We start from the raw sequence: 24,007 nt of genomic DNA, 5'->3' as shown, positions 1-24,007 counted from the left end.
ATATATTTTGAAGTAAAATGAAATGACATAAGTTTTTTTTTTTTAAGATAAAATTTAAATGAAATTAAACACTGATATCCCACGGGGTATGGAAAAACCCTCCATCCTCTTTGAAGGATAGGTATTGTGATAATAATGAAGGATAATTTTGGATAGGGTGGAGAAAGAGTGGTCAAAGTTCTTTAGCTACTTGCGTTTTTTAGCGCAGGCATGCAAACCGGATAATTGGCCCGTTTGGCTGCAAAGTTTGAAAGCGAAAGTAAGAAGACAAAAAGAACACGAAGCAGGAAAGGACAACCGACACGTGTCAGTGACATTCCTCTGACTCTGAATTTAGCTGCAGAACCTGAAACGACATGACAACCAGATTAATTGGGTTGACTGTAAATGGCCGGTGGCCAATCAGCGTCACACCACCACGAACCCCTTCTTTCATTCGCTAATCAGTATTTATTCTCTTCATTATCTCCCACATTTTCCAAGAAAAACATAAAATATTGTGAGAGAAACAGATTCCACATGCACCTTGTTTTCTTTTGAGTTCCATTTTGATTTTGATTGCTACTTCAGCGTTTATTTTTTTATATACTGTGGTCCGGTGTAATTCGTCTTCTTGATGTACAAGTTTTGAAGAAATACTTAGTTTTGGTATATGAACAAAAGGGTTTTGACCTTTGGAATGATGAGGGTTTTAACCATTCATATGTTCAATTAGTTCTAGTTGTAGAGGTAGAAAATTTGAAAGGTGAAAATGAAAGACTTGGGGTTTTGCTCCCTTATTGTGGTGCAGTTCAGTCAAAATCGCCTTTGTTTTAATAACCAGAATTTGGCGAGAACAGTGCTTCATCAACTTTAGCAGGTATTCGGAATTGTTTATGTTTTTTACTGCGAGTGCCACTTACTTGTCATTGTTGGTAAAATTGCTATTAGATTAATTAATTTGCTATGGTTGTAGTCTACTTAGTTTAGATTCAAAATGAGTTAATTGGATTAGATTGGTGCAATATGGTTTATAAATTATAGTTACTTATTAATAAAATTCTGCACTGCTCGGTTAATAGAAATTTAAGTTTTATAAATAAAAACATGCATGGATTCCCCGTAATAGTTAGTGTTAGTGTTAGTGTGTGTGCGCGCGCTTGCGTGAGTGCGTGTATTCATCTTGATCATAGTGTGGGAAATTTATAAATCATAGCACAGTGTGTCTCCCTTTTCTTTTTTAGTAACAGAACGTTTTTATGAACAACCTCACAAGTAGCAGTAGTTAACGTGTGAATGGACAATATATTGTTGTAGCTTTGTAAATTTATTCCTCTTAATACATGTTGTTGGATGCAATATATGAATCTGTACACATTCTTACTTCCTATTTACCAAATCACTAATAAAAAGGTTTATTAAAATAATCTGTGTCGTCAGTGATATAAAATTATATATTATTTGTGTTTATAAGTATACTGTGCATTACATTTGTGATTAAGTTACCAACAAACACTTTTTCATAAAAGGTCTGTGTGTGCTGTAATTGCGGAATACATATTACGAGATCCAAGTTTTGCCTAGCTAGTAACTTAATTAATACATTCCCTATCTCTACCAGTTAAATATTCTATATATTATTGAGCGATAACTTGGACATTCCATAAATTATGAGATTTGTGTGCCATGTTCTGTAATCATTTCACTAGGATATATATATATATATATGAAGACGTATTAGGTCAAGGACGCTAAGTGCGGGTAAATTAAGTTACTGCATGTGCATACATTATGGTTAACAGGATCTTTTTAATTTGTGTATTCTAGATATGGACCTTATAGAATAAACCTTAGCCAAAGCAAAATACAAGATTCTAGTGTTGTAGGACATGAACCAGATACTGATAACATTTGTTTATTTTATTTCATTTCAATTTTAACCAATTTCAAGCTAGTGCGCGCCCTTTTGACGGGTGAGGAAACCGAGTAGGCGGTCAACAGATTTCTACTTGGGGGAACAAACGAAACCCTTCAAATAATATTTCTTAATTATTGTTCAATTGAATCGAGTTAATTAATTAATATTAATATGAGTTTGGTCTCATTTTAAACAAAAGTAACTCTCGCTCTTCCTTTCAGTATTTTCATTTTTTATTACGTTGGATTTTTCTCGCATATAATTAATACTGCATGACCGTACTCATGCATCATTAACACATGCAGGACTCGTGGATCCAAAGATTGGGTTTTCTTTGTTAAATTATATATATACCTAATTGGTGATATCTTCTCTCCCTAATGTACATGATTTCTGATATTATTTTAGTTTCATTGATATTGTGTAGCTAGAATACATAGAGAAAGGTGTTAGTGTATTAATAAAATTTACGTAGAATCGTCGATTTTGAGATATTTGTAGTGTGTGGGATGCTGGGCTTTCAGGAGTCATTGTTTTCACTGAACGAGGATGAGAGTTCCGATAAACCAAGCGGGTAGAGAGAAAGATGAAATGTATGGGATTGTATTTTTTTCAGTTGGAATGGTGGTATTGTCTCTGTACAAAGACATAAGGATTTGAAGTATTATAGTTTAGTATAGACACCCGTGTCCCCAATAATGTCCTACACAGATATTAATTATTTAATAATCATTGTTGGCAGATTTTAACTTCATTTTCCTAGTGTTGGAAACTTGTGGATAGAGTCAGAGTCTACAAAACCGACCTTCGCTAAAAGGGTGAGACACTCGTGGATCTGAACCCTTTCATATTAAAAAAAAAAGGGCATGGTCATGTCAAGAATCATAATCATATAAAGGTGAATCAATGGTGTAAAAAGTAGTGAGAAAAATTATTGAAATAGATAGTTATAAAATCATAATCATTGATTCATCTTTGTATAATTATAATATTTCCACGTAACCATATCATATGTTTTTTAATATGAGAGGATTCATTTCTCACAGCGAGTCATAGAGTTCATTTAATTTAGTTTTAACTTATAATAGAGTGTAAGTAGGACAGAACGAGGAAGAGGGGGAGGGGAAGCATTTTAAATATTGCACCTTCCTTAAAATGTTCTCTTTTTAGCCCCTTCTCCTCCCTCTTTATCTTGAGCTTGAAAGTTGAAAGTTGAAAGTGTGGGAGAGATACAAAAAGTGTCAATTGATTTAAACCCTTGCTAGAACCCTGGGTAATTTTCATGTTTCTTTGGTCATCACTTTTTTTGTCATTCTCTTCCCTTGCACAATTTATTTTACTCTATATTCTTTATATATCTCTTCTTATTTTTGTGTTTTAGATGCATGTGTTTCTTGATTTGTTGAAGGGTAAAGCAAAAGAAAAAGAGCGCAATGAACAACAACTGGCTTTCTTTCCCCCTTTCTCCTACTCATTCTTCTTTACCAGCTCATGATATCCAAGCAATTCCATATCATCAATTTTCTCTTGGGTTAGTGAACGAGAACATCGAAAACCCTTTCCAAAATCATGGTATCTCTCTCCCTCTCTCTCATTCTGTATTAATTTGGCTGGTCAACTATTCCTTCTTACCTGTTTTGTTTTTTAACTTAATTAAACAGATTGGAATCTGATTAATACTCCCAGCAACAACGAAGTTCCAAAGGTTGCAGATTTTCTTGGTGTGAGCAAGTCTGAAAATCAGTCAGATCTTGCTGCCTTGAATGAAATTCAGTCAAAAGATTCAGATTATCTTTTCACAAATAGCAGTCTCGTGCCAATGCAAAACCTAATGGTAGCCACATCTAGCAATAAGTATCAAGAAAATGCTAATAGTACTTTGCAATCGTTAAAATTATCCGTGGGAAGTGGTAAGGATTCAACATGTGAAACTAGCGCTGACAATAGTACAAACATTGTTGAAGGTGTGCCTAAAAGAGCTTTGGATACCTTAGGGCAGAGAACATCAATATATCGTGGTGTAACAAGGTGGGATAGTCACTCTTTGGCTCATTTTTTTTTAACACTCTATTGTCCCTAAATCTTTTTGTATTTTTCATTCAGATTCATCTACCACCGACCTTAACTCATTTTGGATAAATGTGTCCTTGACGTTGATGTTGATGTTGTTGTTGTTTTTTTTTTTCCTCTAATTTTGCAAAATATATATATATATATATATATATATCTATAGACATAGATGGACCGGAAGGTATGAAGCTCACCTTTGGGATAATAGTTGTAGAAGGGAAGGACAATCAAGAAAAGGTCGCCAAGGTAAAGCTTCAAATGGGTTTTATTCTTCTTTTCTTGTATCATAGTTTGAATTAAAAAAATTGAAGTTTTTTTTCTCAAGTTATATTGATTTGGAGTTTTATTAATACATTTCTTCTCGTGTTTTGCTTCTGCTTTTTTTCTCAACTTTCCTTCAGTCTACTTAGGTAAGTGTGATCCATTTCAGATTATTTTCCAACCCCTTTTCTTTCTTTGGGTTACTAGAGATACAGAATTGAACTACATAATATATTGTTTTCATTTTTTTTTATCTAATGCAAGGTGGATATGATAAAGAAGATAAAGCAGCTAGGGCTTTTGATTTAGCTGCACTGAAGTTCTGGGGTACATCCACCACTACCAACTTTCCAGTAAGTTAATGACTCTACTTTCTCGATGCTTCTTAAACAATTGTTCAAACGAAGGTCTTGTTTGTTCATTTCATGTCGTTTTAAGATCAGCAACTATGAGAAAGAATTGGATGAAATGAAGCACATGACCAGACAAGAATTTGTGGCCGCCATTAGAAGGTGATTAATTAATATCAGCATATTTAAGTTAACCATATATAGTGCAATAATGATTATTTGAACAATCATTTTTTAAATTTAGTAGTTAAATTTTCGGAGATGAATTGCAGGAAAAGCAGTGGTTTCTCGAGGGGTGCATCAATGTATCGTGGAGTTACAAGGTGTCAAATGGGACGACAATGTTTTCTTCTCCCTCTCATCTCATGTATTAGTTCCCTTTCTTTCTATACTTTATCTTAGTAGATTATTATTATTATTCTTTGATCAGGCATCACCAACACGGAAGATGGCAAGCAAGGATTGGTAGAGTCGCAGGAAACAAAGACCTCTACTTGGGAACTTTCAGTAAGCCAAATATTTAACCTCAAGGCACACAAACTCACACTACGTTGGAATTCAATGTTGAATATATTAATAATATATTTCGAATAACATGTTCACGTATAAGTAAGCTCAATAGGTGAGAGCATCTTATTAGATATATTATTAGATATATATGGACCAGAGTCAAATAGTTTGCATTAATTCTAGAATTTCACTGCACCGGAAATACCACTGTTAACTATTCCAAATATATAGCGACGAAAAAACCTATATAATGACGGAATTGCGAGGAAATCTGTAACCGAAAATAGTTGTGAGGATCAAATAAGCGACACAATTTTCATAGCAATTCGCTCGTTATACAAGTTTTTATTGGTGTATTGATTCAAACACATCTAAAGTCTCAACCCTTATCTATCAAACTCATAACCTCCAACATTCAAAACAACAAAACAAATTAATTACCGATCAACACTCATCTTAGTTAATCGAATTCAACTTATATTACAGGTACTGAGGAAGAGGCTGCAGAAGCTTACGACATAGCTGCGATAAAATTCAGAGGTCTTAACGCTGTCACTAACTTTGACATGAATCGTTACGATGTGAAAGCCATTCTTGAAAGCAACACTCTCCCAATAGGAGGAGGAGCTGCTAAACGACTAAAGGAAGCTCAAGCTCTTGAGTCTTCGAGGAAGCGTGAAGAGATGAATATTGCACTTGGATCAAGCTTTCAATATGGAACCTCAAGCACAAGGCAACAAGTACAAGCTTACCCTATAATAATGCATCATCAGTTTGAACAATCTCAACCTTTGCTAAATTTACAAAACCATGATATCTCTCAGTGCTCTCAAGACCCTTATATACAAACACAACTTCAGTTGCACCAGCAGAGTGATTCTTCTAATTACGTTCACCAGTCAGCTCAGAATAATGCTCAGTTCTATAACAGTTACTTTCAGAACCACCAAGTTTTGCTTCCGGGAATGATGAACATGGGGTCTTCTTCTTCATCATCTGTGATGGAGAATAACAATGTTGGTGGCGGGTCTAGTGGGAGTTATAGTGGAGGGTTTATGGGGAATAATGGGTTTGGGATTGCTTTGAATTCCTCATCGGGTAACACAGTGGGATCAGCGGAGGAACTTGGGTTGTTTAAGGTTGATTATGACATGCCTTCCGGTGGTTATGGTGGCTGGTCGGCGGCGGAGTCCATGCAGACGTCAAATGCTGGCGTGTTTACTATGTGGAATGACTGACAGAAGAGACGCTCGGAGGTCGGGAAGTGTGTGGGCAAAAAGTTACAATGCAATTTTGTTTCTGCTTTTCTTTTATTCTTTTGGTTTATCATTCTCGCAATTGAAAAAGAAAAATATATTGAATTTCAATGCAACATTGACTGCTTAGAAATACCATATCTATTATTTATGTTAGTGTATTTAGCTGAATGTTCATGAGGCTTTTGCTCGATTCGATTCAGGTAAATTATGGAAGCTCTGACTTGTATATCGTTCTAATAAATAAGCGATATATATATATATATATAATGAGAAAAGTATTTCTTCGGTCACCGAAGATAAATTATTTTTAGTGAACTCAAAATAATGTCGTTTTAGGTTATAAAATTAAAAAATTATAATGATAAAGACTAATATAACCCTTCAATACATTATAATTATAAAAATACTTTGATTTCTGCCCCAAAATGATATTATTTTGTATTCACAAGAGATAACTTATCTCCATTGACTGAAAAAATCCTTTACCATATATATATATATGAGGATGGATCCCTTTACAAACTTTTTTTATAAATTACACTAAGTATGTAAATAAAATGTTTGTAAATATAACCTTCTCATATATATCACTATAAAAAAATGGTTGATTATTGGAGGTTTTTTAGTGTAGGTTAGGAAATCCTCCACTAAATGATTTAATTTTTAACAGGTTTTAAACATCCACAATTTAAAATTATATTATTTCATTATCTATATACCAATCCATATTATTGTTAGCGATCTCCATTTGTTTTGGTCATTAAAATATTTTCTGGCGGGCCTGGTTTTAAAAAAGAACTTAACTTAGCTAAAATCCAACCCAAACTTAACGGGAAAAAAAAGGAAGCACCAAGAACGTGTATCACTTAGGTTTTTATGCTTCAGCGCTCATCTTCTCTAGCGCCCCCGCCTCTGGTGGTACTCTTTTTGTTTGCTCCTATTTCTTCTCAAAAAATTAAGCTCTTTCTTCTTGTATCATTTCTCACTTCATGTGCATCTTTTGTTTTTTAGATTTAAGTTTTTCAAATTGGAATTTGCTTAATGCTTCATATGCTCCAACTTTCTCTCCCATCACTTTGCGTTCCTCAACTCGACCTTGCCGGAATCTCGCTGACGCCGGAAAAGTGAGACTCGAAGCTCGTGACAGTCACAACCAAATTATTTGCAAGAAAGTCATCCTTCATTTTGTTTCGAAGTCTTGTTTTTACAATTTTCATTGCTGAGAATGCACGCTCACTACTTGCTGTTGAAACATGTAGTGTTAAGATAAGACGAATTAGCATGTCAACCAAATGATAGAAATTTGGCTTTGTATTGAAAATATAACATGGTAAGCAAAATGCAGCATCTATAGAAGGTGAATACTCAAGCCACGAAGAAAATTCTTTGAACCAAGAAGCTTGAAAACGTCGAGGATGCTTTTCCTTTGAAAATGGATAGGAGCATTGAGGTTGATATGACCCAACTTTTAAATAAGCTCTCTGTATCTCATCGACTTCATTAGCTGAATATTCCCAAATTGGCTTACATTTTCCTGGATCATGTTCAAAAATTTTATTTTTGACTATAATAATGTCATCAGTATGTTCAAGTCTACAACACTTGGAAGGAGGTTGCTCATAAAAAGGTGCATCACTTTCACCAATAACCTCCATAGGAGCATCACTTGATTCACCTTGAGAGACTACTTTCCTTTTAAAGAACATATCTATACTTTTATGTTTATCCTTGCCCATAATTTTTCAACCTACATGTCAATTTGTAGATAGACGTTTATGTTAAGCAATAACAATACAAAAGAGGTTGTGAATTTAAAAAGAATAAGAGAACAACCACACTATAAAAAAATAGCTTTTAAGAGAACAAAATTAAAAATTATCATTGAACAGCAACACTACAAGAAGTAATGAATACAAAACAATATACTCCCTCAATAAGTGCACCGTTCACCTATCCAACAATATATTAGGTGTTGAGCTATTTAAAGCCTCACTAAGTGCAAAACTCCCTCACCAATTTTGTAGCTGCAAAAAATATATAACACTGTCAAATGATATGGTTTTAACATGATATATTAGTTTGACTAATTTTTTATTTTTTTTTAAAAAAAACTTGGTGTCTATTGACTCTAATCCATTTCCCCAATCAAGCCAATGCAAAAAGTGTCGTATAGTTCCTTATTTTTAATACAAAAAGTGCAGATTTTTAAAACAAAAAAATCCATGTCGATGTCGTATAGTTCCGCTGTTCCTCATTTCGTATATCACTAATACAACAAAAAATTGTAGATTTTTCACAAGCTGTAAACCAGAAAAAAAAGAAACCAATATCATACAATAGTTCCTCATTTTTAATACTCAGAATTTTCAGATGCATTTGAATCACGCAATGCTCAACAATGCTCCAGCCTCCAACATGGATCTTGTAAAAATTGATAATCATATTTAGAGAGAGAGAGAGAGAGGTGCCTCACCTTAAAATAACCAAGAGGCAGCACCACCAGAGGTCCAGAGCACTGCTGATGTGAAGAATCGAAGGAAGAAGAAAGCTAGATTTGAATTTGAAACTGAGAGATAAGGAAAGAAAAGCTCTTGTTTGTCGTATATAGGGGTGTAAATGCGGCAGGCTGGCCCGGCCCAACCTACAGCCCGGCCTACATTAAGCCTGGCTTGGCCCGACTTTTCAGAAAAGTAGAGTAGGCTTAGGCTTTTAAGAAAACATTTTAACAAATAGGCCGTAGGTCAATTTTGCCAAGCCTGGCCCAAAGCCTTGTAGGCTGGCCTATTTAATTTAATAAAAATAAAATAATATATTTTATGTGACATGGCAAAGTACCAATACCAACTCTAATTTTTAGATGAATGACATTCTCTTGTATACTTTATTTCAGCACCCAATAATTTTTTTTTTTTTTTTTTCCATTTCTTTGACTCTATTCCTCTATGATATACATTCTAGAGCTGGGGTATTATGTTGACTCTTTCTTGTTTGTTATTTTTTTCTTATGATAAGTATTAGTGCATGCATGAATGAAACTTTCTTTGCTCTATACAATTATTTTTTTTGCTTAGTATCTACAGTGGAAGGCCTACAAGGCCTGTAGGCCATGTCGGGCTTTCTTATTTTAAAAAATAGGCCGAGTTTGGCCTACAAATAAAGCCTTTAATAGGCCAGATAGGCTGAATTTTTTTTACGTAGGCTTGGGTCAGGAAGGCCAAAGCCCAGCCCATTTACTAGGGATGTGCATGGGTCAAACCGAATCAGCTTTTTTGAAAAATCGAACCGAATTGGTTTAAATGGTTCGGTTTAATTCAAAACTGGTTCGGTTTGGAACCGGTTCGGAAGTGGTTCGGAATCGGTTCAAAACCGGTTCGGGTCAACCTTCTTTTGAAAAGAAAAAAAAATTAAAATTTAAAAAATAAAGTTATAAAAATTAATTTAGTTTGATTTGAAAATGGTTCGGTTCGGTTCTAAAAACCGGTTCGGTTCATGAACCGGTTCTTTAAAAATCGGTTCGGTTCATGAACCGGTTTTTAAAACTGGTTATTTTGTGGGGCAGTTCGGTTCGGTTCGGTTCATGGTTCGACTCACTTTTATGGTTATTTCGCACACCCCTACCATTTACACCCCGTATAGCTTTCTGTACAAAGTGCCCATTAGGCTTTTTATAATATTTTTTAATTTTATTAGATATATTTTAATTTTTTTATACAAGTAAAAATAAAACACATAACCTAATATAATTTACCCAAATCTCTCATACTCTCATTAAATATATTTTAATTTTTAGCCCGAGCCAAATTATAATTTTAATCCAGATCAAATAATATTTAATTATATAATTATATATAATAAATACAATTTATTAAAATTTAGCCTGTCCCATATACCCCCAGCTTGTTTGTGGCTCCGCCACTTGGAGAGTGTTGTTAAACTAAATTAATATTGCTTTATTCATTGCTTCAAAACAGACTGTTCCAAATTTCACATGCTCCCCATCAAAGTTTCGTTTTTATTTTGCAAGATATCCAAAGGGGAATTTTTTTTTTATGATTTTAAAAGATACAACTTTGTGTCATTTTAAATTTATTTTATGTAAATTCTTTTATACATTCTGTAGAAATATAATATAGAGTATGTATTTATTATTTATGTTTTATGTTTTATTTTATATTTATAATATATATTAGTTACATTTATATTTATATTTATTTTACCTTTTTAATATGTGTGTTTTATGATAAAATAGTTTTAATCCGTGAGTAAGTTTCGGCCCAATCCACTTGCTCAAATGGTTTTGTGGATTAGGGTAAAGAAAAGTCCACACAAAATAAGTTTTGTGAATAAGGGCCAACCATAAAAATTATGGGGCTGACTCATAAAATTAAAATCATTCTGACAAAATTCTTTCTCTATAGTATTTTTTATTTCTCTATTTTTTCTTTTTCTTTTTTCGTGTACAAGCTGTTGTTTTCTTTGTGAATTGTCCTAGCATATAATCTGGGTAGGGCTTTCCTACAGATATGACGCGAACATATAATGAGTCCTCAACGCTTTTCTGTGGGCCAAGCTCAGATAAAATCCGACCCACAATTTAAGGTGAAACTACTAAAGTCTCAGCCGAAGATTGAACACTGTAAGGGTGTGTTTGGTACAAGAGCAATTTTTTGGTGACCGGGAATCATGATTAATGGAAATTCAGTAGAAATTGAGTTTACTTGGAATCTTACGAAAGATGTGTTTGGTTCGCCACAAATATTACCGGGAATATTGGGTAAAAATTACTGATTCCATATTTGGTTTAGAACGAAATATGTCTTGGAATATGAAGTTATTTTACAAAAATAACCCCAAACTATTTTTACTTTTGTAATTGATAGATTGGGTCTAGATTTTTATGTGTATTGGGGTATTTTTGTCTCAAAATTTATTGTTGTGCTTTCCCTTTACTTGGTATTCTGATTGGTATTCCGAATTACCATATTATTTTTGGTAATCTGAATAGTGACTTTTCTTTATAAATCAAATTACCGGTAATCCTTGGATATCCGGGAATCGTAATTTATTCCTTCTACCAAACGTGGTAATTACATTTACCAAAGAAGGATTACCGGTAATCCTCTCCAAAAACTTGAACCAAACACCCCCTAAATGACTTTGATTTATTTAATATTTGCATCGAGGGTGAAATGAATAATTCCTCGGCGGCTTTTGGTACGTGGTATTTTTCAGGATTTTTGGAAAACTGAATTTTTTTAAATTTTAAATTTTCGGATATTATCGTAAACTGTTAAAAGTTATATTTTTTAAAATCGAGATTTTCGAATAAAATTTTTTTTCTCCTCTATCAAATGCCCCCTCAAAGTAGAATACCTATTTGAATCCCCAAGTTTAATGTGTGTATGGGTGGGGGGAGAGAGTAGAACACCTCTACCTACAAGTTTAATGGATTATTAATTAGGTTGCAGAAGGGTATGTTAGATGTATGAGTTGTGCTGCGCACTGCGTCAGTAAAATTGCCCACATTACACAATTTAGCTAAAGCATATTGAGTTTTTCCCACCAACTGGTGTTCAGAAATTGGGAGTGATTAGTTTTCTAGATAATTTTGTGTTCTGTTTTCTTTTTATTACATGGTACTTACTGCTCCAGCAATCCATTTGGTTTCAGTTTGTTTGGCTGGGAGAACATAACCGGCTTCAGGCTGTGAGAATGACTCAATGAGCTTAAGTGATTATGGCTAGGATCTCCTGGCAATCCCTCTAAATTGTCCTTTATAGTGCTGATGCTTTAATATTTCGATCATTGAGAAATTTTAACCGTTGAGTTCGAATGGATTACCAAGTCTACCTTGCAGCTAGCCAATAGGGTTCAGCAAACCATTAGAGCCGCGGCAAATTTTAGGTAAGTTTAACCATTTTAAGCTATGATGCACGGACACGGACACGACACGTTGACACGTAAATTCTAAAAAATATCATATTTGGACACGTTGGAACACGTTTTAATATTAAATAAAAATTTTAATATATATATAATATAATTTATATTTAATACATATAAGAGTCCATAATAAGTCATATAACCAATCAAATATATAAATTTCATAACAGAAAAAAATTAATTTATAAATTATTTCTTTTATATTTAGTTAACAAAATAAAAAAAAATTATTTTAAAAAAAAATAAAAATAAAAATAAAAAATATATCCGAGCGTTAACTGCGTGTCCAAAAACGTGTCGGAATGTTGATCACGTGTCCCCAAATGTTGACTACATGTCAGACGCGTGTCCGAGCATGTCAGAACGTGTCCGAGTCCGACACGCAAATTTTTTCTCACGGAGCGTGTCCTGCTTTGTAGATTTTAACAAATAAATTTACTAAATCGTGTTCACTCTGTCCCAATATACAATTACTCTAGCTGAGTTCCAATTCTAACACTGATTTTCAAATTTGCAAACATTCAAGGATATGAAAAGGCCCAAACGTTTACAAGACACTGTTATCGAGAGAAGTTCATAGATAGCCCAAAATAATTACAATCTAAATGTCCATGGATGCTCTTGAAACCATCTGTAAATTGAACGTACCATTCTCCGAAACAGAATAGATGCATTACAAAGCTAACAACACCAACTTCCACCAAACCAGCAGAGATTTAAAAACACACTCGGGCAACATACATATTTTCGCCAAACACAATAAATAGTCCTTCAAATTGCAGACATGTCATATAACTCCCAAGTCCCCCACCACATATAAACAATATAATAGAAGAAGACCAACGAAATGTGCAGGAAACTTGCGCCATGTCATGACGAAATTGGGTATAACATCATCTCAAGGCATGAAACTTCAAGATACCAGATCTTAGATCTTATCAAGCTTCTCAGCCTTGACAACTGGGTTTGCTTTAGCTATGGCATCCCGGGCAGCAGTGCGGTAATCAAATGGGCAATCATGCTTGTCTGAGTAGCGATGTACGGCACAGAAAAGGTTACCACATCGACAATTAAATCCGGTCAAACCAACCCGCTTATTGCAGCTACTGCAACGTTTTGGACCATCCTTCAGCTTTGCCTCACCACTCTCCTCTGAACCTGAACCAAATAAATATTTCACAGTGATAGTTTTAGGCTCTACTGGAAGGACTGGGATATCCACATTAGCAGCAACAACAGGTTCATTTTCACTGCTGCTTGATGACCCATTCATGATATTCCCAATGGATGATGCTGCAAGCTGGGCCTGCTCCTGTTTCAACATCATGTCTTTGTGGCACTTTGAACACATGTTCATGGTGGCTGCACTTCCAAAAAACCCACAGTTGTTGATGCACAATATAGGACCTTCGGGGGGAGCTTGGCATCCAGTCTTGTCATGGTCCATTTTTTTTTAACTTCCTGCACCAGATATATTCATCTATAATCAAGTTATAAAAAATTTAACAATAAATATAGTAGTCACTCCTGAGCAATTGTGTTAAAACGTAAAGTCTACGTAGAAACGGTAGGAATGAGCAAAAACGTAAAATCGTGAAACGTAAATGAAACATAAGAGTTTACTACGAATATATATATATATATATATATATATATATATATATATATATATATATATATATATATCCAGCATATATAAAATAAAACACACCAATATATAGAAAGGAATTATAATTTATATTTAGTATATTCTAACAATGTTTTTATTATATAGAATGGAATTATAATTTATAATTTATAAAACAACTTTCAACCAATGTTTTTAGTATATTCTAACAATTATAATTTATAATAATTAGTAGTAAAAGAACTAAGAAAGGCATTCAAGTAGTAAAAAAAGATAGGCATTCAATCAGCCTGATGGGTGCTTGCGAACAAGTGCAGTGACTATGATTGAGCTGAAGGCAGAAGCACAGCAACACAAGCAGAAGCACAGCACAGCACATCACTACAAGATGGTGATGTCCGCAGCGCTGCAACTGGGTGAAGAACGATGCAACTGGGTTAAGAAGAAGAACGATGCAACTGGGTGAAGAAGCAAGGACGACAGCAGATTTCTTTTTTTATTTTTTTTCAGAACTGAGTCAACTCGGTAAACTCGCCGAGTCAACCGAGTTGACACGGTGTTTCAACCGTTTTGATCTAGATCCTGTTTCTACTTCCATTCCAACACGTTTTTTGTCAACCAAAAAAAAAAAAAAAACCACACAAACATCGACAACCATGCCGAAACTACATTTTAACAACCATGCTCCTCAACATACCCAATATCCAAATACGATTATTAACTAATTGATATAAAACATCAATATGAACACCCTTTTCCCAATGCAAAATATTGGCAAAACAAGTATATAACAGGGAGACAGTGCCTTGCTTCTCTTTAAACATGCATGTGCAAGGTTGCACAAACAGATAAACCTCCAAAATTCAAAATGTAGTTGTAGCCAAAGAAAAAGGAAATTCTTCCACTCCTAAGGGAGGGTGGGGTGAGGGAAATCCTTGCATGCAGCCTTACCCTTGCATATTTGCAAAGAGGCTGTTTCCTGGATTCGAACCCATGACCTTTTAGTCATAAAGGAACAGCTTTACCACTACTCCAGGCTCGCCCTCTTCAAAGATAGAAAATAACAAGTTAACAATTATGAATGTTAAAAACAAATCTTAAAAGAACTCAGAAGTTTATATCAATATAATTCAAACAAGTCAAAATAGCAATATTAGTTATGAAATGCCTTTCTACACCAATAAAAGGGTAGTTTAAAACAATCCCAGTATCCCAGCACTCTATCCCCGACCCCCGACCATAAAAGAGAAAGTTAAGGCACTAATACAATTTTAAGTGCTTACGGATTGCACATAGACTTCATGCAGTACTAAAAATCTTACAGAACATCCATTTCAATTAGAATTCACCACAAACAAGATGAAATATATATCAATGTATACTACTTCATTTCTTCTCAATTATAAACACACACTACTTCTGGCTAAAAGATTAAGATAGTTGCAGATGCTCAAACTGTAATAAGATAACAGAAAGCAGTCAAGTAGGACTTTTCTAAGCAAGTCCTGTTTTTAAAAAAGCTTTATATTTTTCAAGTGCATATATGACTCCTCAGTTCAACTAGTGCTCAACACCTGTTCGGTTGATATATCAAACCACAAGCCTTCCCGGGTCACATATAATTAGAAGAAGCCACATCCTTATCTATATCGAGCAGAATGGAAAATGAATCCTGTTGACCGACTTCTAAACGTTTTTGCTCAAAGCTAACCATCACTATGAAAATTGAAACCTTTAGTAAAAACATTTAAGGAAATCGTGAAAACATTTAACATCACATCATCTACCTATTGACCAACAATAAAAATCTTTTGACAGAAAATTCAGGAAAAATAAACAGAGAAACACAAATAACAAACCCCCCCAAAGCATTCAAGTCTCAATTTTTAGCAACAAACAAGTCCAGAAGCTATAGCCAGAACAGTAATACACACCAATCAGATTATAAAGCCAGAACTCTAACACCATACTGTTGAGTCTCAGCAGCGAAAATTTTACTAAATTGATTAAAAATTCAATAACACAACCATGGCATGTGAGAAAAAAAAGACCCTACGCCTCTATTCTTTGTCCCTATATGCAAACAGAACTTAGTATTTCCATCCAACTATAACTCGGATTCATTCACATAACACATGACAATTAAAACGACACATAATCATTACCAATGAATCGAATCAAAGACACGTCGTCCACGAGAAAATTGCAAGACATACGATAATCTAACCTGTTGGCAATAAAAGAAAAAAAACCTGGAAAATGAAACCTCGACGTGGATCTACAAGCTCAGAATCGCATCGGATATGAATCCTGAACTCACCGAATGAAACACCAAAAGGGAACTGAATAATTAATAATCGAATACGATATCGGATTAATGAGTAAAACAAAAATTGAAAACGAGACAGGGGCGATGAAACCCTAACCCTAGTAGATTTGGGATCGAAGAGGAGAGAGAAACCAAAGCCCAAAGAGAGAGACACAAATAGAGAGAAAGAGAGGAATGGATGCGTCGTTTGTGTGTCAGTGTTTGGTATTTAAAAGCGCTTTTTACTGTTTCTCTGTACCAACAAACTCTGTTTACTGAATTGAGGCGACGTGGGAAGTTACTATTGGGCGCGCGTGTTACTCATACATTCCCCATTTTGTCCCTTTCTCTTTTACTATTAACGGTTTTGCCAGCCTAGGAATATTTTTATTATTTAACTTCACATGCGTCTCAGGTACAGGGAGCATGCTAAAACGGACCGATTCATATTCTGATATTCATATCTTATGAACTGCTAAATTATTATCTTAATTAATGAAGATTGGCTGACATGGTAGATTAATCATAGTACAAAAACAACAAGACATGCATGCTCCAACCATTTTGCTTTTTGTAACTAATATTTTGTGGGTTTTTATTTTTGTTTTGCTTTCTCTTTTTTGATTTTGCGAGTGCTGTTATCAAATGTGCCGAAGGTACCACAACACCTCTATCGTAGAACCAATGATATAAAACATACTCAAAATTATTAAATTCAATCCGATCATCGACTTGGACGGGATATTGGATCATTGATTGGATTGATAGATTATGTTGGTTTCGGATAAACTTAAAAGGGGTGAATTGAGTTTTATAAAAATAATTTGCTAATTAAAAATTAACTCAAAGTATTAAATCAGGATAAGGATAGAGAGATATTAACACAATAATTTTTACGTGAAAAACCCAAAACGGAAGAAAAACCACGGGCCTTAAAATTGAATACTGAAATTCGACGGAAAATTCCACTATGAAACTTGCGTACAATGAGTTCTTTAGTATCCTAGTTTTCTAGTCTACCCCTTACACAAATTTCTAACTGTTATTCTAGTTTCCTAGTACGAAATTCTAATTCTTTAGTATTCTGAAACCCTATCACACAAGGATTCTCGAGTTACTCTCAATTTTCAAGAAAAAGAGACGTGCTGGTATCCCAATTTCCCAGCACAAGGACTGATATCCAAGTTTCCCAGAACAGACCTTCAAAAAGGTCAAGAAGAAAATTACAATTAAAGTATTTACCTCAGTGCTTCTTTTGCTTAAGCATATAGGTAATCTGAATTCCTATGGAGAAATATTTACTTTGCCAAAGGATGAATATATGAATGATTATTATTGAAAAAGCTCTTTAATTGGTGCACAAGAAAGAATTCTAATCTTGCAAATCTAATTCTCTCTTTTCTTTATTGTATATTCTTCTCTCTTTTCTCTCTTGTATTTTTTTCTCTATGAATAATATGCAATGAGCCCTATTTATAATAATAACATTTTCTCTCTCCTAAAAGCCCAAAAGGTATAATATTTAAGTTTAAAATCTTTTCCAAAATCTAACTAGAAATCTTTTACCCTTAAATGAAATTTTCAAAAATAAGATTTCTGATTTTTTCAAATAAAAAATATGTAAACCTTAAATATCTTATTCTATTATGCAATGCAATCCTAATCAAATCTTTGGCAAAAAATATTTTATTTCTCTTATATGAAATTTAAAAGATAAAATCTATTCTAAACCTGACTTGATCCCATGCTTTTCTAATTTTCTTTCTCTTAATGATATTTTCCATATCTTCTCCAATCTTCATGCAATCTTCAATTATCTTTAATACTATTTCAAATCAGAATAAATATTATTCTGAAATCTCAAACAATCAGCTCATTAGTAATTTCAAGACAATTAAATATTATCAATTAAATTAACATTAAATTGATTGTAATCATCAAAACATATTTTAAATCAATTAAACAATTGGGGTATACAAATATCCAACAGGTTATTAATCAGATCGGTGGATCATTGATATATATAAATATATATATAAAAATATGAACATATAAATTTAATTATATTCTCCACATCTAAAAGGAGTTAAACAAACTTAACTAAATAAGTTCAAAAATTACTCAATCACACTTTTACAAGTTCATAAAACACAAATAAATGAAAATGCACGCTATTACTATGTCAATTTAAATTGTAACTCAGAATTCCCATAAGCATACCTTTAAATGACATTCAAAAGGCTAGATGTTATGAATTCATATTTTTCAAATTCTTCTACATTGAAATGACATATATCACATTCTCTTAATTTATTGTTGCACAAATTGCTTCAGTATTGGAAGTTGAAATTTGAGGTCATTAAAGAAGAATATACTACTAGCAAATAAAATTACAAAAAAAATTAAAATGAGTTTTACATTTTTTTTAACAAGATGAAACAATTTTGTTTTTTTATTTATTTCTAAAAATGCATGACCCGACCAGGTCACCGAGTCACCGGTTTTGACTGGGTCCAATGTATGGCTGGTCCGATGATTGACTTGAATCATTCCAATGTCCGGTTCATCAGGTTTCGCGTCGAGCCGAGTTTCACAACACTAAAAACCATAAAGGGTAGCTGTCAACTAAGTATTCAAGAATTTGCTTTGACTAGGGGTTCAAACTTGGATAAAAGCAAAGTCATGAAAATTTTTGGGGATCGAAGGGGAACTGCCTCCCCTCGATGGGGGATTATTCTCACCCTTCCTCCGATGACAGTGACCCAATGTACTCTCTATTCCAATAAGGAGCTAGCCTTAGAGACCGTATTCCGAGGACAAGGTATGAGGTTGTGTGGGGATACCTCCATGTTATTTACCAAAAAAAGAAAATACTCAAATTGAATTGTGTTTGGATTTATTTGATTGCATTTTAATTACAAGTGTTCTGCTAATTACATTTTCTTGGTTAATTTATTTTCTTGCGATTAGAGGTAGGAAAACTCGATTATAATTAAAGTATTTTTTTATTCTTAGTAATACTCTCATAAAAAAATTTATATTTTGCAATAATTTTTAGCTCAATAAAGAGATAAATTGGAGAGCTCAAGTGGATTTTCTTTGGATTTTTGAATCATATAATTCATTGAAATCTAATTGAATCTTGCATTGAATATATTTAAGGAAAGTTTTTCTTTAAATATAAAAGGGAAGATTTTAAAGATTTGATTAAAGATATGATTAGAGATTCTAGTGAAGATTCCATTAAAGATATTATGGAAAATTAAAATATATGATTTTATCACTATAAAAAGCCAACTCTTGGAAACAGAAAGAAGCTGGCACATTCAGAAAGAAAGGAGCTCTTGTTGGAGATTGGAGAATTTCAAAGAGAGAGAAGACTTGAAGAATTGAGCAACATTGATTTCTTTTCTTCTTCGTCTTCTTCATGACTTCTTCTATTTCTTTTTCCTTTCTTTATTTTGTTTCAACCAATTATGTCTGGCTAAGTTTCTTTTGAAGTAAGGGTTACGGATCCAACGTGAATCCTTTTTGTGGTTTAAATTGTTTCTTTAACAAATTATCTCAGATTGTTTGTGTTTTACCTTGGATTAAATTTATATATTCTTGTATGAATTGATCATTCTTATAGGAATTTGAGAGTTAGAGTTCACAATAGGCATATTGGGATTTTAATCCTGACAGGGGTAAAATACTAGTTCTTGCATGATCTAGACATAGGCTTGCTTGGATTGCAAACTTTTAGAATTCATCAAGCTTAATGCTTAATCTAAAAGGAATTACTAAGACATTAGGGTTCTAATTGGGTTAAAGGGTTAAAGTCACTAAGAAATTAGGATTTAACCAACTAATTAATTATAAGGTGAATTGTTTGAAATAATTGAGATAGTTTATTATTGAAATTAATTTATACTACTCAAGGAGGATCAGATGTGAAATATTCCATAGTTACAGTTTCCATTATTAATCTTAAACTCCGTTTTAGTTCTCAGCATTCTTTGCCTTAATTATTTTAATTGCAATTATCTTTAAATTTAGTTTTATTATTAAAAATTATTCTTCCAATTACTTTGATCTGTCCAAATTAAAGGGAATAATGAGAATAGTGCTTGGTACAATTAATCCTCGTGTGACGACAAATCTACTCATTACTCTATTACTTGTACGACCGATATACTTGTCGTGAACGCAACAAGTTCTTGGTGCTGTTGTCGGGGATTAATTTACGCTAATATTATTCGTAGCTTTCGATCTTTAAGATTGGACTTTATTTTTTTATTTATTTTTTAATAAATTATTTTCTTATTTTATGCGAGACACAGTTCATCCTTCTTCTTTACAATTTGATCCAGAGATTGAGAAGACTGCAAAGAGGAACATGAAACTCACCAAAATAAAGAAACAAGAAGAATCCTGTAGTTCACAGCCAAGAGCGAAACCAGATATGGCCGAAAATAATCCACTACCACCTCTTCCTGAAGAACTGATGGACGTGATTCTCACGCCGAGTTTCACAAGGCCGAACTCAAGCATCGCGAGACCAACAATTACAGTTAACAACTTTGAAATCAAGCCGACATTGTTGACATTGGTCCAACAAAAATAGTTCGAAGGAGATGATTTAGAAGATCCACATGCTTATCTAGACAACTTCTTAGTGATATGTGACACTGTCAAGTGGGGTGGCGTGACGGATGATGCAATCAGGTTGTGGTTGTTCCTATTTTCTCTCAAAGAAGAAGCACTCAATTGGTTGTGTCAACAACATCAGTACTTGAGATGACATGGCTGCAAAGTTTTTAGCTCGATTCTTTCCAATGACCAAGTACAACCAGATGGTGAATGAGATCACCAACTTTATTCAACCTGAAAGAGATACCTTGTGTGCAGCATGGAAAAGATTCAAGGAGCTGCTGAGGAGGTGTCGTCAATATGAGCTACAACCCTGGGAGAAAGTTCATCTATTTTTCAACGGGATCACATCGAGAATGATGATCAATGCTGCCGCAAGAGGATCCATAAGACAGAAGACACCAACTCAAGCATTAAAGTTGTTTGAATCCATGGCTTCATTAGAGAATGAGAGTATCTCAATGCAAACAAAGAAATGAGTCTTCCATCTGGAGAGCAATGCTAGCACAACAAAAGCTCATATCTCAACAAATTGCAAATATCACTAGCATGTTTGAGAACTTTCAAGCTTCTGCTATTCAAGTTTAACCACTAGCTTGTGAGTATTGTAGAGGAAATCATGATACTAGGGATTGTGATACCCTAGTTGGAACAGAACCAGCTCAAGTTAATTATATGGGGAACCCTCAAAGGAACCAGAGTAGTCGCTATGGTGATGCTTACAATCCAAGATGAAAGTATACTCCAAGCTTTCCATACCAGTCACCACACCAGTTGCAACCACTACCTCCACAGAACACTACTTTTGAGTTCGAAAAGGCATTAATGCATTTAACCAAGACCACCACAGACTATATGCAAGGCATCGATGCATTTAGGAGTGATACAAGTGCATTCATTCAGGAGGCAAGGACTTCCTTCAAGAATTAAGATGCATCTATCAGAAATTTGGAGAGTCAAATTGGGCAGCTTTCAAGGCAACTAGCTGAGAGAAGTCAAGGCACTTTCCCTAGTGACACTGTGGTTAACTCGCGAGAGCATTGCAAGGCAATTACCACTAGAAGCGGGAAGGTGATTGAAAATCAAGAAAAACCAAAGGTGGTGTAAAAAAAGCTAGATGTAAGCTTAACAATTAAGAGGAGCAAGACAAGGAGAAAATTGAAGCTTCTACAAGTAACAATGAGCACACTCAAGAAGACAGAGAAAAAGCAAAGGACCAACCTCCTATAGTTCAAAAGAAGCAATGAAATTTTTCACGTTTTGAGAAACCTCCTTATCCCATAAGGCTCAAGCAACAATATGCCATGTTTTTAGATTTTTTAAAAAAATTGCAAATTAATACTTTTTTTGCTAAAGCATTAACTAACATGTCTCACTATGCTAAATTTATGAAACATTTATTCTCTAGAAAGCATAAGTTGCAGGAATTTGAGATAGTGGCTCTTACAGAGGAGTGTAGCGCTATTATTCAAAAGAAATTCCCACTAAAGCTCAGAGATCCAGGAAGCTTCAACATTCCAATTACGATAGGCAACATTAATGTTGGTCGGACATTATGCGATCTTGGAGCAAGCATCAACCTCATGCCATTGTCAGTAATGAAGTCTTTGGGGATTTCAGAATTAAAGCCTATTATAGTCTCATTGCAACTTGCTGATAGATCTTTGAGAAGACCAAATAGAGTCATTGAAGACATCCTCGTCGAGGTTGACTAATTCATCTTCCGTGCTGATTTCATAATCCTAGATATGGAAGAAAAAGGTGATGTGCCCCTTCTATTGGGAAGACCCTTCTTAGCCACCGCCAGAGCATTAATTGATGTGGAGCAAGGAAAGTTAGAATTGAGAATGAATGATGAAAATGTCATCATCAATGTCTTTGAGGCTATGAAGCATCCTGAAGACAAAGAAGATTGCTTTCAGGTCGATGTAATAGAAGAAGCAGTTTTAGAAAAGATCCTTCAGGAAACGAAACCTCCCACTATTGAAGATCAGTTTGCAGACATTTTGCACTCCTCATAGCTACTCAATGATGATCTATTGATTGAGGTAGTTAAAGACATCGATTCAACTGAAGTTTTAAATGCACAAATAGAAGAGTTAGTTGAATTGACTAGAAAATCTGGGGATAAAGTTTACTACATTGATGAGAAGGAAGTTGATAAAAGGAACAAGAAGGAAGTCCATCAGAACTATGAGGAACACAAGCCAAAAGTTAAGATGGAAAAACCCAGGAGCAATGAAAAACATGTAAAGACTAAATTTAGAGTTCCTGAGGCAACTCCATCCCATCCATTTGTGCAGGATTATTATGGAAGGACACAATACTTATTCCTTTGTGATGCGTACTTAAACAACAAGTGTTAATATCTGACAGATTTAGTATTCAAGTGAGAGTTATGGATAAAATAGATTCTACATCTTTTCTTCTGTTCGGTGGAGACTATGTTGCTTTGTTGGGAATGTGTGCTGCTAATTTATGCGAGCAACATTTCAAAAGGGTTTCATTCTAATTCCTCCGCATTTTCTGTTCACTGAGTTTCCTTTAAGAAAAATTAATTAATTAAATTAACTTTGTACAACATTTTGATGCAGGGTGGTGATTTGGATCATTATCTGGAAGAGCTTAACGTTCTTCATGATAAATCCATGTTATTTAAAGTCAATATAAAAAAGAAGAATTTGGAATCGTACACGGAGCCAAATTATCAAGTTTCTAAAGTTTGTTGTAGCGAAACTATTATCGCATCATACCTTAAATCTGTTGTTGACCCGAATGTATGTTGTTTTCATTTTTAAACGTTATTTGATTATATTAGTACTTTGCATTAGTTTTACAAATATTTTTAATTTTCAGAATCAAGCAGTATTCGTAATGCTTGTGACACTGGTGTTGTATCAGGAGATCCAGAAAGAGCTACGGTATCTTTAAATTAAAATCAGATTTTATCAATTAAATATTTTTTGCATTATTTGTATAACGTTTCATAATTTTAATGTCTTATCAGGATGATGAGAGTCAAACATGTGATAGTGCCGATGTTTCCCTCACTTTGTTGTCACTATTGATTATAAAATCTGATGTCGTCAAGGAAGAGGATTTTAATTTTTCAGTTAATCGTACTAAAAAGAGATTAAGATAAAGAAAGAG

The 24,007-nt window shown here is 34.0% G+C and overlaps 3 protein-coding genes across 3 annotated transcripts; 2 read left to right on the top strand and 1 right to left on the bottom strand.

Moving 5' to 3' along the window:
- The first annotated feature begins 3,330 nt into the window (after positions 1 to 3,330).
- LOC133299649 (AP2-like ethylene-responsive transcription factor PLT1) lies at positions 3,331 to 6,326 on the top strand. The gene is made up of 9 exons (XM_061499132.1): positions 3,331 to 3,469; positions 3,559 to 3,925; positions 4,131 to 4,213; positions 4,369 to 4,377; positions 4,493 to 4,581; positions 4,667 to 4,740; positions 4,851 to 4,901; positions 5,009 to 5,085; positions 5,575 to 6,326. The coding sequence occupies exons 1-9, from the start codon at positions 3,331 to 3,333 to the stop codon at positions 6,324 to 6,326; spliced, it is 1,641 nt and encodes a 546-aa protein (XP_061355116.1).
- A 6,524-nt stretch (positions 6,327 to 12,850) lies between these two features.
- On the bottom strand, positions 12,851 to 16,440 carry LOC133299638 (zinc finger A20 and AN1 domain-containing stress-associated protein 8-like). The gene is made up of 3 exons (XM_061499121.1): positions 16,344 to 16,440; positions 16,170 to 16,227; positions 12,851 to 13,751 (listed from the first exon to the last, which is right to left on the bottom strand). The coding sequence occupies exon 3, from the start codon at positions 13,735 to 13,737 to the stop codon at positions 13,219 to 13,221; it is 519 nt and encodes a 172-aa protein (XP_061355105.1). The 5' UTR covers positions 13,738 to 13,751; positions 16,170 to 16,227; positions 16,344 to 16,440; the 3' UTR covers positions 12,851 to 13,218.
- A 5,784-nt stretch (positions 16,441 to 22,224) lies between these two features.
- Positions 22,225 to 22,572, top strand: LOC133299647 (uncharacterized). Its single transcript, XM_061499129.1, has one exon. The coding sequence runs from the start codon at positions 22,225 to 22,227 to the stop codon at positions 22,570 to 22,572; it is 348 nt and encodes a 115-aa protein (XP_061355113.1).
- Positions 22,573 to 24,007: the final 1,435 nt, after the last annotated feature.

This window comes from Gastrolobium bilobum, unplaced genomic scaffold, assembly GCF_033153095.1.
Source record: "Gastrolobium bilobum isolate Gb01-03AN ecotype WA unplaced genomic scaffold, APGP_CSIRO_Gbil_v1 utg4283, whole genome shotgun sequence".
NCBI lineage: Eukaryota > Viridiplantae > Streptophyta > Magnoliopsida > Fabales > Fabaceae > Gastrolobium > Gastrolobium bilobum.
This window is presented reverse-complemented; position numbering and strand designations above follow the sequence as displayed.

What these genes read in the sequence shown, in the direction of transcription:
- LOC133299647 (XM_061499129.1), top strand. Translation starts at nt 22,225, where the DNA reads ATGTCTCACTATGCTAAATTTATGAAACATTTATTCTCTAGAAAGCAT.
- LOC133299649 (XM_061499132.1), top strand. Translation starts at nt 3,331, where the DNA reads ATGAACAACAACTGGCTTTCTTTCCCCCTTTCTCCTACTCATTCTTCT. An exon ending in AAACCCTTTCCAAAATCATG is followed by an intron (nt 3,470 to 3,558) that starts GTATCTCTCTCC and finishes TTAATTAAACAG; the next exon opens with ATTGGAATCTGATTAATACT. An exon ending in CCACCACTACCAACTTTCCA is followed by an intron (nt 4,582 to 4,666) that starts GTAAGTTAATGA and finishes TGTCGTTTTAAG; the next exon opens with ATCAGCAACTATGAGAAAGA.
- LOC133299638 (XM_061499121.1), bottom strand. Translation starts at nt 13,737, where the DNA reads ATGGACCATGACAAGACTGGATGCCAAGCTCCCCCCGAAGGTCCTATA.